This window comes from Orycteropus afer, unplaced genomic scaffold (genome assembly GCF_000298275.1).
Source record: "Orycteropus afer afer isolate SDZICR_OR568_19922 unplaced genomic scaffold, OryAfe1.0 scaffold00255, whole genome shotgun sequence".
Taxonomy (NCBI): Eukaryota; Metazoa; Chordata; class Mammalia; order Tubulidentata; family Orycteropodidae; genus Orycteropus; species Orycteropus afer.
Window position 1 is genome coordinate 2,618,596 of NW_006921842.1, and position 14,041 is coordinate 2,632,636.

Genomic DNA, 14,041 nt, shown 5'->3' on the forward strand with positions numbered 1-14,041 from the left:
GTATGGAAAGTGAATTTGCTCTGTAAATCTTCACCCAAATCACAATAAAACAAAATAAAAAAATAAAAAACTTAAAAAAAAAGAAAGAAAAAAAGGAAGACCTTCAATGAGATTAGTTGATCCAGTGGCTGCAGCACTCAGAAATAGCAACAATTACGTCTATGTTTTGAGAGAAAAGAGAAAGCACTTCCTCAGTTCAAGCACCTGACAATGAAGTCCTGGAGAAGGACAATTGGCATATAAAGACAGGTGTTAAGATTGACTAAAACAATGTTTCCCAAGTTTGAGTTTACTCTGGAATAGAGACACGTTGGACAAACATCGTATTAAATGTTAACTCTAACTCTATACGTGATTATGAGGTATCAAAGTGACCATAAACAGAATCATTAATGTTGATACTCACATTTATGAAATCTTGTGGGAACACCCAGTATTAAGATGGAAAACTCATGGACCTCTGAGAATATACTTGAAAAATAAAACCTGGACATTATATTGCTGCAGAAGAAAGCACTTCAGATACCCAAAATATGAGAAGATAATCTGAATTTTATAATGATATAGTTCAATTTGGGAGCATATTGTGGTGTGGAGATAAGGGCTTTCACACTTGACCTAATCAGTGAAAAAACAGAAAAATAGTTGTGAACAACTAGATTCTGACTCATGGCAATCCTCACGCATTTCAGAGTACAACTGGGCTCCATAGAATTTTCAATGACTTTCAACTAGATTACCAGGAGTCTTCCACAGCACTGCTGGGTAGATTTGAATCACTGGCCTCTGAGTTAGTAGCGGAGAGCAACCTGTTTGCACCTCCCAGGAGCCTGAGCTTATATATATGTGACTATATATATATATATATATATATATATATACACACACATACATATATATATAATATTTAATTTTATAAATATACATAATTTTAAACAACAACAACAAAAAAAAACCTGTCACTGTAGAGTTGATTCTGATTTCTGATAGCCTACAGGACAGAGTAGAACTGCCCACAGGGTTTGCAAGGCTGTAAATCTTTGCTGAAGCACACTGCTACATCTTTCTCCTGTGGAGCTGTTGGTGGAGTCAAAACCACCTACCTTCTGGCTAACAGCCTAGTGCCTAACTACTGTGCCACCAGTTCTCCTTTGAGCTAGCATAAACCAAAATCAAACTCATTACTGTTGAGTTGATTTCAGCCTATAGTGATCGTATATAGCAAGGATCAATTCTTAAATCCAGTGTGTCCCACTAGATGACTTTGGGCAAGTCCCTTAGCCTCTCTGAGTTTCAGATTCCCTATCTGCAAAAAAAAGTTATTATGATACTTACTTTACAATGTTGTTGAGAGGAGTAATGTGGATGATTTAATTAGAAACCTCTAGTTTGATTGCTAGCACTTTTGATTCCTACCACATGCTTAATGCTTATTAGTCGTCTTTTTCTTTTCTGGGGATCATTTCAGAGGAAAATCTTAACTAACTTTAGCTGCCCAGCTTGACTTTCATTCACATTGTCTGTTCTGAGGCTGCTTGTTTAAATCACCTCCAACCAAAAACAAACCCACTGCCATTGAGTTGATTGCAACTCATAGTGACCCGATAGGACAGAATAGAACTGCCTCATAGGGTTTCTAAGGCTGTAAATCTGTTTTGAAGCAGACTGCCTCATTTTCCTCCTAAGGAGAAGCTGGTGGGTTTGAAGCACCAACCTTCTGGTTAGCAGTCCAATACTTTCACCACAGCACTAGGAGATGTAGTATAATTAAATCAGCTTCAGATTCCTACTAATCACTTTCTCATTTCATGTTGCATTCACAGCCAAGTCATTCATTCTAGCATGCATTAATTTATATGTTAGGATATTGAACAAAATGTTCAGCCATACTTGTCTGATGGGTGGGATTCCACGAAATACCCAGCAAAGGGACAATAAATTCGGGGTTGCAGGTCCTTCACAAGCCGCGCCTTGTAGTTGAGGAGTTTCTTCCTTTCTGTTTTAATGAATTGGGCTTTCCATTCCTCTGAAATGATAGGATTTGGGTTACAGTCTCCTCTGTTCAGAAATAACAGAGAAACAGAAGCTCTGCTAGACTGGAACTCTTTCAGGAGACAAAACTGAAATAGAGGAAAGCTCCCTATATCATCAGAGAGACTTTTCCCCTGCTTTACTTTGCTAAGTCTGCTCCCATAAAGATTTACAGAGTTGGGAATTCTATGGGGCAGATCTCTTCTGTCCTATAGGGGTGCTATGAGTCAGAATCTACTCAGTGGCCGTAGGGGGATATTTGTTAGGGAAAATAATCCCATCATTAGCTAGTCTTTTGGTTTAATAAACCAGCCAAAGACACTGAGACCCCTCTTTGTTTATTACAATTCATTAGGACCTAGCTGAATACACAGGATTGCATGCATAGTTATCCCTTGCATGCATGCACATTTTAAGGGCACTGTAATTCTTGAAATTATTAACCTTTTGCTTCATTACCTTAATGGGTTATATAAAGCAAAGTATGCTCATTAAAAACCTGGAGATGTGCAGTGGTTAAGGGTATGGGTGTTGGGTCAGACTTAGGACCAAAATCCAGCTCCACCACTTACTGATTATACCCCAAAACTAAACCCACTGCCACTGAATTGACACCTTATAGCCACTGTATAGGGAAGGATAGAATTGCCCCATGGGATTTCCAAGGCTGTAAATCTTTACAGAAGCAGACTGCCATGTCGTTCTCCCATGGAGCAGCTAATGGGTTCAAACCATCAACCTTTTGGTTAGCAGCCAAGTGCCTTAGCCACTGTACCACCAGAGCTCCTACTGATTGTACAGCCATGAGCAAATTACCTACATTGTTTATGTTTGTTTTCTCTTCTGTAATTTGGAATAATGATGCCTCTTGCACAGAGCTGTTCATCTGTTCATTTGTGCATTCATTCATGCATCCAGTATTTACTAAACATCTACTTTGTACTAGATATGGTTGTAGGCACTGGGACTATAGTGATGAACAAGACAAGGCAGATTTCTGCTCTATAGAGTGTTCGTTCTAGTGAGAGGAACAAATAATTAACAAGTATATAAACAAGGTCATTTTGAATAGGGATGTGATACCAAGAAAATAAAACAGGGCAAGAGGCTAGAGAGTGGCTAGGTGAGGTGGGATAGGGTAGAAGGATATCATTAGATAGGGTGGTCAGTGAAGAGATGACATCTGAGTTGAGAGACACAGATGTAGAGAAGTTGCTGGCCATGTGTTGGTCAGAGAAGAGAGCACTCCAGACAGTAGAAACAGCAAATGCAAAGACCTGGGCAGGAAGATATTCGAAGTGTTGGGTTTGAGGCAAAAAAATGCAGGCCAGGTTGGCTGATGCACAGCATGCGAGGGGGAGACAGGTAGTAAAGGAGTCAGGAGAACGAGGCAGGAGCCAGATCATGGAGGGTACAGTGTGAGCAATCTGGTGTTATTGTTATTGCTGCGAAAGTACAGTAAACACAAGAAAAAAAATTTAAAAGTTACTCATAACTCAGACATAACCATTGCTAAAATTTGGTATATTTTAGATCTTCTACATCTGTGTGTTCCCACACATGCACAAAAGTTACTGATTTTTATGGTGGTGGAGATTCTTCCCCACTCCTATTGTTTCTTTCCAGGTGAAGGGAACTCCACTGTGATGACATTCTGGCTTCTTTATTCCTCTTTACTAACTCTGTGCACAAAGACTTGGAACGACTGCTCTGACTGGTCAACTTGGGGAGAATTTCTGATAAGCTCATTGTAAGAGTTAACTACCCTACAGCAAGCAAGAGTTTTCTTCTCTTCCATATGTTGTAACTTTTGCAGAGGATCACAGCTGCAGGTGAAGCCTACCCCAGTTCAGTGTTACCTGAGATTGGGCCAATCATTCTGTCTAACTCTAGGATTTAGGATTAGCAGACCCACGTGACTAACAGATGAAAAGCCACATCCTCCAGTCTGACGTGAATCAGTAATAAAACTGATATTTTTTGCTCCATCTTTACTCTTAGTTTTATTTCTCAACTTGTTTAGAACTCAAGTGGACCTCCTTGGTGAACACAAAACATCATATATTTAATAAAACTCAGACTTGGGCAGAGGTATTGAATTTGAGAATTTCTCCCTTTTAGATAGCAGGAAGGAGCTCTGGTGGCATAGTGCCTAAGGCATTGGAGTGCTAACCAGGAGGCTGGTGGTTCAAATCCACCAGCCACTCCTCGGGAGGAAGATTGGGCAATCTACTTCCATAGTGATACTGCCTCCGAAACCCAAGAAGGGGTCCCTAAGAGTCAGATCCGATTCGATGGCAGTGACTTTGGTTTTTTTGGTTTATAGATAGCAGGAACAAAGAAGAGAAGACAGAGAAGAGGGTGGCTGTATTTTAGGGAAAGTGACAGGCAGGTCTGTGCCTGGAGAAGCATAGTGTAATAGGGTAATTTGACTTGTTAATTTTTATTGAAGGGAAGTTTTAAAATTTATTTTAATGTGAGACTTCAGTTATTTAGGGTCATTGAAGTTGGCTGTAATATGTTAAGTGTCCTTTCATTTAACCACTGTGGTGATGCAGTGCCTAAGGCATTTGACTGCTATCCAGAAGGCTGGTGGTTCAAACCCACCAGCCAGTCTGTGGAAGGAAGATGGGGCAATCTACTTCTGTAAAGAGTTACCACTTTGGAAACGCAATGGGGGTCACTATGAGTTGCAATCAACTCAACGGCACTGGGTTTGGTTTTTGGTTTTCAGTTTCCCAAGAACATTTAAGCCTGGATTACCAACCTCACACCTTTCCTATATTGTTGTATGGTATACACCATGGATCCAAATGAATCTTTTCCTTGCCTCCTCCTGAGCTTCTCAGTCTTTCCTTTATGTTTCATTATCTTATTTTGAGTTGGCTTTAGTTTGTTACAAGTCAGCATCCAAGGTCCTTGGGTAACATAAATGGTTTGCAGTTGGCTGGTATCCAAAAAGCTGACGGTTTGAACTACCCAGTGCTACTGCAGAAGAAACAGCCCTGGTAATCTGCTTCGATAAAGATTACAGCCAAAAACACCCCATAGAGCAGTTCCATTCTATATCACATGGGATCTCCTAAGCCACAAACAACAACAAAAATACAATCAACAAGTCAACTTCCCCAAGTGAACTTCTTGTAGGTAAGAACCATGTCTTTTATTTTTATATTCCTTTGCACAGCATTTAACAAAGTGCTAAATACAAACTGATGCTTTTTAGTAAACTGGTTGTCTTGGGGTTGATTCTGATTCATGGCGACAGCACGTGTGCCAGAGTAGAACTGTACTTCATAAGGTTTTCAATGACTGATTTTTTGGAAGTAGATCACCAGGACTTTCTTCTGAGGTACCACTAGGTAAACTCAAACCTCTAACCTTTCCCTTTGTAGCTGAATGCATTACTATTTGCACTACCCAGGAACTCCTTGCTTTATTTTATCTGTTGCCATTGAGTTGATTCCAACTCATAGTGACCCTACAGGACAGAGTAGAACTGCCCCATAGGGTTGCTAAGTCTGTAATCTTTATGGAATCAGATTATCACATCTTTGTCCCACAGAGCAGCTGGTATGTTCAAACCACCGACCTTTTTATTAGCAGTTGAGCACTTAACCATTGCACCACCCGGGCTCCTTTGCTTTGTATTATTTTGATTAAAAAAATAGTACCAGTAAACTTTCCACCACTGAAAGTCATTGGAAAGCCAGATGCTCCTCCAGCAAAGTCACTCATCATGAGAGAAGCTCTCACAGGCAGCCTTCCCCCATTGGGTCTGGTGCAGTCCACCGTATTGAGTATTTTGTGACCTATGGAGAAACAAAGGGGTATGAATATTCAAGGTAAAGTCTTAAAATCATGGTTTGAATTACTAAACCTATATAGATTATAGGAGCTCTGGTAGTATAGTGCCTAAGGCACTTGACTGCTAACCAGAAAGCTGGCAGTTCAAACCCACCAGCCACTCCTCAGAAGGAAGGTTGGGCAATCTACTTCTGTAGTGATAACCGCCTGGGAAACCCAAGGAGGCGTTGCTATGAGTCGAGGCCGACTCAACAGCACATAACAACAACAACATATAGGTTATAAACTATATAATCTGATTTATTTAATTATGAAGAACTGCTGATGTCTAAGAAAAAAGAGTTTGATATAAAAAAACTGACATCACAAATAGCATACTTTGAATTTTCAAGTGAACAAGTTCATCCTTTTGATTTGGTGGGTCCTAGGTGTCTCATGGGGACAGTTAGTTTGGTTTCACTCCACAATTATGTTGTTGTTGTTGTTTGCTGTTGAGTCAGCCCTGACTCATAGCGACCCCTCCTTGGGTTTCCGGGCAGTATCATATTGAATTCCTAACCTCAGCCAACTGTCACCAAACATTGAGCCCAAAGGATCTAGGGGAGAGTGACTAGATCAGCAAGAATTCTTCAACCTTTTGCAAATTCCAGACCAAACTCATATTCAACTGATCATTAGGTCAGTAAGTTCATCTTCTCACATGAGGGGCAGATGTGTATGAAATGTTATCATGTAATATAATCAATAAAAACCAAACAAAACCCACTGCCCTTGAGTTGGATTTGACTCATAGCGACCCCTCCTTGGGTTTCCCAGGCAGTATCACTGCAGAAGTATATAATACTGGTATCATTCAGGTAATCTAAATGATAGGATTATAATATTGGTATCATTTAGATAACGTATAAAGATTATCTAAATGATAGCCTCTATAAAAATTATCTAAGTGATATTCCTAAATATCATTTAGATAATGTTAGACAATTTATTTAAGACAAGAATATATTATATTCTATGAAAATAAAGATAAAATAAAAAGATGATCATAGGAAGAAATTTTAGATTTTTCATTTTCCATTATGGATGAGGGTAGGAAAGTACCTTTGTACTCCACAATAATGCAAGTATCCATCTCTGGGTGAACACCGTCCATCAATATCATGAATCGAAGTTTCTTGTCAACCTGAAATTTAACAATAAAACCAACAGCTGTGTACAGCAGTTTGGGTTTTAATTCAAGACTTGATAAGTTCCCCCGGGACTAACTTTCAGGCAAACAATAGACAGGCCTATAAAGTGAACGATAACACCAGGGAGAAATGTACTCCTCAGAACAATCAACCAATCATATGAGGTCAAAGGGCAGCATTTGCCCAAAAATAAAGCTCAGAAGGAAGGAAAGGGCAGGAAAGAAGGACAAATGGAAGCGGAGAAGAGTGCTGTTACATTGTGGGGATTACAACTAATGTCACAAAACAAAACGTGTATCAATTTGGAATGGAAAAATTATTTGCTCTGCAAACTTTCACCCAAACCACACACACACACACACACACACACACATACACACACAAATTGGTAAGTCTTCTGGAAAGACTGGTAAATTATTAATGCAAATTGGCAGAAATAGCCCTCATTCAGAATTAAATTTATTAACCTGTCCTACAGTTATACTATTGTTAAATGGAAACAAAAATGTCTTTACCAAGGGCAGTTCTGCCCGACATTTGGAGTTCAAATAAAGGTTGTATTTACACTGTACCAAGTAAACACAAAATTGGCCATTGCTCCTTAATCATAAAGCTACTACCTCACCTAAAATTCACACTGGAAAGTATAAGTGGGAAGTGTGAAAAGAACACAGATATCTGACCTGCTGCCAAACTCCAAATGGCACAACATTGATATTGGTCAACTGGACACCACTCTGATCCAGATTCCAAAACACAGGTCTTTCCGTGTTTCCAACATAAATGGGAATATCTGGTCTTCTCTTAGCAAGCATCTTCAGTGTGGGGTAACTAGGATCAGATAGATGGAAAGATTGAAAGGTTAAAAAAACAAAACACAACAAAATAATAATATCATCTAGTACAAGAGACAGTTTGCTCTTTATACCAACATATTAAATGAGAAGCAAGGAAATGAAAAAACAGACTCTTGCCAGAGTTCAGAAGAGTTTCTGCTCAAGATGGACTGTAATGATGTGAGAGGAGTTTTCTGGAAGAGTCCTCTTGATCATTAGAACATATCACATGCTATATGATATCACAAACAAGTGCACAAGTAACATCTTCTATACTGCTGCTGCTTTGAGTAGAGGTGCTTTTAATAAAAGGCACAAAGCGGGAAAATCATGCTGAAGGGATTGTGGACAGGTGAAGATTAACATGATTCCCATTTCTTGTCATTTCTCAAGCAGCCATCTTCCAGTGAAAGAGAGGACTGGGACATGGCACTGGATGAGGTAAAGCTGTGGGTCATAATTTTCCAAACTTCGAAGATCGATAGCCACTCTTCCAAGGTTGATAGCCAAAGAATGTGTCTTTTGTCCTTATGGAGGGTCAGAGCTTACCAGTGAGGCAAGACAATACAGTATAGAGGAAAACTACATTGAACATTTGTAGTATTCTTGTCTTGGTACACAATTAATCACGTAAGTATTTTTTTTGTTTTGATTTTTCAGTCATCCAAGTATTTTTTTAATACTATACATTAATTCGATTTTCATTTATCAAGCATTTATTTATATAAATGGATGGTATACAACTGTGAGTTGTGGTAGAAGGATGAACAATAAAAAAAAAATAAAAATCAATGGCTAGGTATCTATTATATTTCACGCATGGTGCTGAGAAATTTCAGATTTTTAAAATTTGAGCCTCTCAAAAAAACTATGAGGTTTTTTTTTTTTTTATTGTTTTCATTAGGAAGTAAAAATATTCAGAAACATACAAATAACAGATAATAATTTAATATTCAAATTTGAGTTTTCTAAGCCTAAAGCTAGTGTTTCTTCTATTATAAGATAGTTCACAATTTTAATGAGTGTACTAATTGGTGGAAGAATCAAACTTGTACCTAGATTATAATCTCAGACAAAGTAATATAAAAAAAGCATAAGCAAAATTTGTTTATTAGCTCTTAACTGTAATTAATAACAATCAAGTTCCAACACTGTATTAAAATCTATCCAAATAGTAGAATTGGGGGGTGAAGAACTGGTAGACTTATTCTCCTCCCTGAAACAATGAATTTAAAAAAATTAGGGTTTTTTTCATTGTTCCTTGAATATGTAGGTCCAGCAATGAAATCTCATGCCTTAAAATACTGTGGGAGTTGTGACAAATTACTCTAAAATCTATATTTATTGTTTTGTGATTTATTTAACTAACTGTTGATAATTCTTACTGGTATCTATTAATAACATCTTACTGGTATATATATATAGAGAGAGAGAGAGAGAGAGCGCGCGTGTGTGCGAGAGAGAGAGACCTGGAGGCATAATGCCTAGGGCATTTGACTGCTAACCAGAAGGCTGGCAGTTCAAACCCACCAGCCATTCCTCAGAATGAAGATCGGGCAATCTACTTCCATAGAGATACCACCTTGGAAACCCAAGAAGGGGTCACTTTAAGTTGGGACTGACTTGACAGCAGTGAGTTTTTTTGGGGGGGAGGGCTATATATTAATAACATATGGTATTACAATACTCTATTTTACATATTAAAATCACATTTCTTTGAATAAAGACTATTTACTAAAGCACTTTTGCCTTTTCCCCTGTTTTTTCTGAATCAGGGAAGTTTTATTCTATATATAAATGTCAAAAGGGAGGAAACAATTTCACTGGCCAAGAATCCAAGATTAATGGTCTAATAAGGAGATAGACCCAAAGGAGTGAAAATTGCAAACACTGGTAACTTTTTAGTACTAAGTTATTTGCAATACACTGCACAGCAATGTGTGATGATACTACAGTTGAGACCTGGTATTCCAATGCATGGCATACCTCTGCTCACACAAACCCTTGGAACTAAAACTAAATTCATTTCTAGGCCAGTGGTTAGGAAATAAGTGACACTACAATTATTTTACTGTTGTTGTTGTTGTTGTTGTTTTGTGCCGTCAAGTCAGACCCGACTCAGCGACCCCTCCTTGGGTTACCGAGGCAGTATCACTAAGGAAGTAGATTGCCCCATCTTCCTTCTGAGGAGTGGCTGGGGGGTACTTTACTAGTTGTCATCAAGTAGACCCTGACTCATGATGATCCCCTGTGTGTTGGAATAGAACCACCAACTACCCTCTCAGTTAGCAGTCAAATGTGTTAACTAAACTACCCAGGGACTAAAATTCTTACCTTCTCTAAAATTCAGCATATCACTATATTTCCACAGACTTTATCTCATTAAGACATTAGGCAACTGCATCTTTTCATAGACACTATAAAGCACTCACCTCACTCACATGATATTTTTATCCCTACACAAGCTGTAAAAATTACCACCACACATTTATTACGTAACACATTAACCCATAGTTCTTATAACCCTGAAATTGTCCAAATTTAGTTCTAGGAACTTGTGTGGGACAAAGATATCATGTAGTAGACAAGGAATTTTTAATCATAACTCTCTGCCATTGAGTTGGATCTGACTCATAGTGACCTCTCCTTGAGTTTCCATACTTCTATGGAAGTAGATTGCCCAGTCTTTCTTCCAAGGAGTGACTGGTGGGTTTGAACTGCCAGCCTTCTGGCTAGCAGCCAATGCCTTAGGCACTATGCCACCAGAGCTCCTTTTAATCATAGTAGTACAATATACTAGTAGATTGTTATTAATTATGAGCTGTGTTGAAGGTAATTTGTCTCTAAAACAAGTAATTATTTATTTGCAAATATTTCCTTTAAAAAACAAATCAGAGTATATTCATATCTTAAAAATTCCATATACTTTGGAATAGAAAATCAAGAGCCAGACAACCAGGAAACAACAAATCCTTGGAGATAACATGTACTAGCCTTGGACATTTCCATTGAAGAATGTCCTACATGTGAACTTTGCTTATCACGTAGGCTCACAGGAAAAAAAAAAAGTTGAAATTTCGTCACTAGAGCATTGTAGGCATTGCTGTGTGTTTATATTGGCCATCACCAGAAATAATAAAAACTTCAAAACAAGAAAGAAAGCACAGGACTGTGTAATTAAGGAAAGGGGTTGAGAATATGATTCATTCTCTTCCAGTAATGCAGTTCATTTGGAAAATTATTTTGTTTCTTAAGCTTAAGTTGTTCTTTCTCCCTCCTTTTTGATTGCTCAGTTAGGGAAGTTTCAGTTTCTATCATATCATTTGGCTCTGGTTTCAATCAAGTGTTGGATGAGACCAACCCAGGTTTAAAATGTTGGGAACTCAGTGTTGTTAGTTGCCCTGGAGTCTATTCTTACTTCTGGTGGCCCCATGTATAGAGTTGCTCCATAGGGTTTTCAAGGCAAGCTTTCAGAAACAGATCACCAAAACTGTCTTCTGAGGTATTTCTAGGTGAATTTAGACCATCAACCCTTCAGCTACTAGTCAAGCATGCAAATGTTTAAGCCAATCAGGGACTCCAACTCAGTTTTGTTGTTGTTAGGTGCTCCAACTCATAGAGACCCTATGTACAGCAGAGTGAAACATTGCCTGGTCTTGTAACATCCTCACAATCTTTGCTATTCATGAACCTATCATCACAGCCACTGTGTCAATCCATCTCGTTGAGGACCTTCCCTTTTTTTGCTGACTCTCTACCAAGGATGATATCTTTCTCAAAGGAAAGTTCCCTTCTGAAAACAGAACCAAAGTAGAGGAGACCAAATCTGGCAATTCTCATTTCTAAGGAGCATTCCCACTGTACTTCTTCCAAGACGGGTTTGTTCATTCTTTTGGCAGCTAATGGTATTTTCAACATACTTTGCCAACACTACAATACAAATGTATTGATTCTTCTTCAGTCTTCCTTATTCATTGTCCAGCTTTCACATACATATGAGGCTATTGACAATACTACGGCTGGGGTCAAGCATACTTCAAAATGACATCTTTACTCTTTAACACTATAACAGGATTTTTTGCAGCAGATTTGCCCAGTTCAATATGTTGTCTGATTTCTTGACTGCTGCTTCCATGCTTGGATTGTGGAATCCAAGTAAAATGATATCCCTGACAGCTTCAATTTTTTTTCTCCATTTACTGTGATATTCCTTATTGGTCCAGTTGTGATGATTTTTGTTTTCTTTATGTTGAGGTATAATCCATACAAAAGGCTGCAGTCTTTGATCTTCATCAGTAAATGTTTCAAGTCATCTTCACTTTCAGCAAGCAAGGTTATGTCATCTGCATATTGCAGGTTCTTAATCAGTTTTCTTCTGGTCTTGATGCCACATTCTTTTTCATACCATCCAGCTTCTCAGATTCTTTGGTCAGCATATAGATTGAATAATTATGGTGAAAGGATACAGCTCACACACACCTTTCCTGATTTCATTCAGTATCCCCTTGTTCTTTTTAAACAACAGCTTTTTGGTCTATGTACAGATTCTTTGTTAGCACAGTTCAGTGTACTGGGATCTCCGTTCTTCACAACATTATCCATCATTTGTTATGATCCACCTGGTCCCTTGTTCCATGGCCTTTTCTGAATCTAGCTTGAATTTCTGGCTGTTCCCTGTTGATATACTGCTGCAACAATTTTTTAAATTATCTTCAGCAAGATTTTACTTTTGTGTGATATTAATGATATTGTTCAATAATTTCTATGTTGTTAGACCACCATTCTTTGGAATGGACACAAACATGGGTCTCTTTCAGTCAGTTTGCCAGGTAGCTATGTTCCAGATTTCTTAGCATAGACAAGTAAGCACCTCCAGTGTTTGTTGAAACATCTCAATGGGTATTCCATCAATTCTTAGAGCCTTGCTTTTCACCATTTCCTTCAGTGCAGCTTGGATTTCTTCATTCAATACCATTTTGTCTTGATTATATGTTACCTCCTGAAATATTTGGATGTGAAAACACCTTCACAAGCATGAAATTACTATGACAATGTAGTATTTATACTTATTAGTCTCCTTTCCACCTTTCCAAATGAACCCACTACAAAGTGAGCAGTGATTGCAAAGGAACTCTTAGACATTATAAAGCAAAACAACTGAAAACCAGTTATATCTTTACTGTACCATTCTCTTATGAGTTGAGTGTTCAGGACTTCATTACCTCAAGTGATCTGAGTGCATGTGACTGATATAAATTAAGTCAGCTTGGCACAGCCTCTCCAGCCAATCAGAGGGAGGCTCATGGAGCAACCACCATCCTCGTGCAAAAGCAGGACCAATTAACCAAGGATCAAACACCATTCTCTTGTCTCCCAGTTTAAGGTCCATGCAGGCATGCGTGAGGTATGTTACCTGTTGAAAGAGTGTGAGATTCATAATACCGAATCATTACTGGCCGGCAACAATGAACTGGTTAATTAACTGATCACAGTGGAGAAATTGGCTCCTAAGCATGGTCAGGCAAAAAACAGGACTCAAATGGAACTCATCAGGACATTTATATATTGCACAATACCCAGGGAGGGAGAATAAATAAATAACTTAATTCTGTGAAGTTGATTCCAAATCATGGCAATCCTGTGTGTCACAGAGTAGAACTGTGCTCTATGGGGTTTTCAATGGCTGTGACCTTTTGGAATTAGATTGCCAGGCTTCTCTTATGAGACACCTCTGGATGAACTTGAATCTCCAATCTTTCAGTTAACAACTGAGCACACTAACTGTTTGCACAGCCCAGGTTCCTTAAGTGTTAAACCAATTTGATTTCCTAGTTTTACTCTTTACCACCTGTCTGTCAGTTTGTCCTACTGTGGTGACTTATGTCTTACTGTGATACTGGAATATATGCTAGTAGGAACTGAAATGCCAGCAGTGTCACCCATGGAAAGGTTTCAACAGAGCTTTCACACTAAGACAGACAAGGAAGAAAAACCTATGGATCTGCTTCTGAAAATTAGCCAATCAAGACTCTATGGATCACAACAGAATATTTTATATTACCAGAAGATAAGGAGCTCTGGTAGCATAGTGCCTAAGGCTCTTGACTGCTAACCAGAAGGCTGGCAGTTCAAACCCACCAGCCACTCCTCAGAAGGAAGATTGGGCAATCTACTTCC

At 38.6% G+C, this 14,041-nt stretch overlaps 1 protein-coding gene across 1 annotated transcript in view; it reads right to left on the minus strand.

The window, feature by feature from the left end:
• The window catches only part of LOC103204667 (cytidine monophosphate-N-acetylneuraminic acid hydroxylase-like), a 184,675-nt gene that overhangs the window by 50,955 nt on the left and 119,679 nt on the right, over positions 1-14,041 (minus strand). The window contains 5 exon segments of the mRNA XM_007949874.2: positions 1,891-2,026; positions 5,706-5,843; positions 6,940-7,021; positions 7,712-7,859; positions 13,087-13,277. Of these exon segments, the coding sequence (XP_007948065.2) occupies positions 1,891-2,026; positions 5,706-5,843; positions 6,940-7,021; positions 7,712-7,859; positions 13,087-13,277 (695 nt within the window).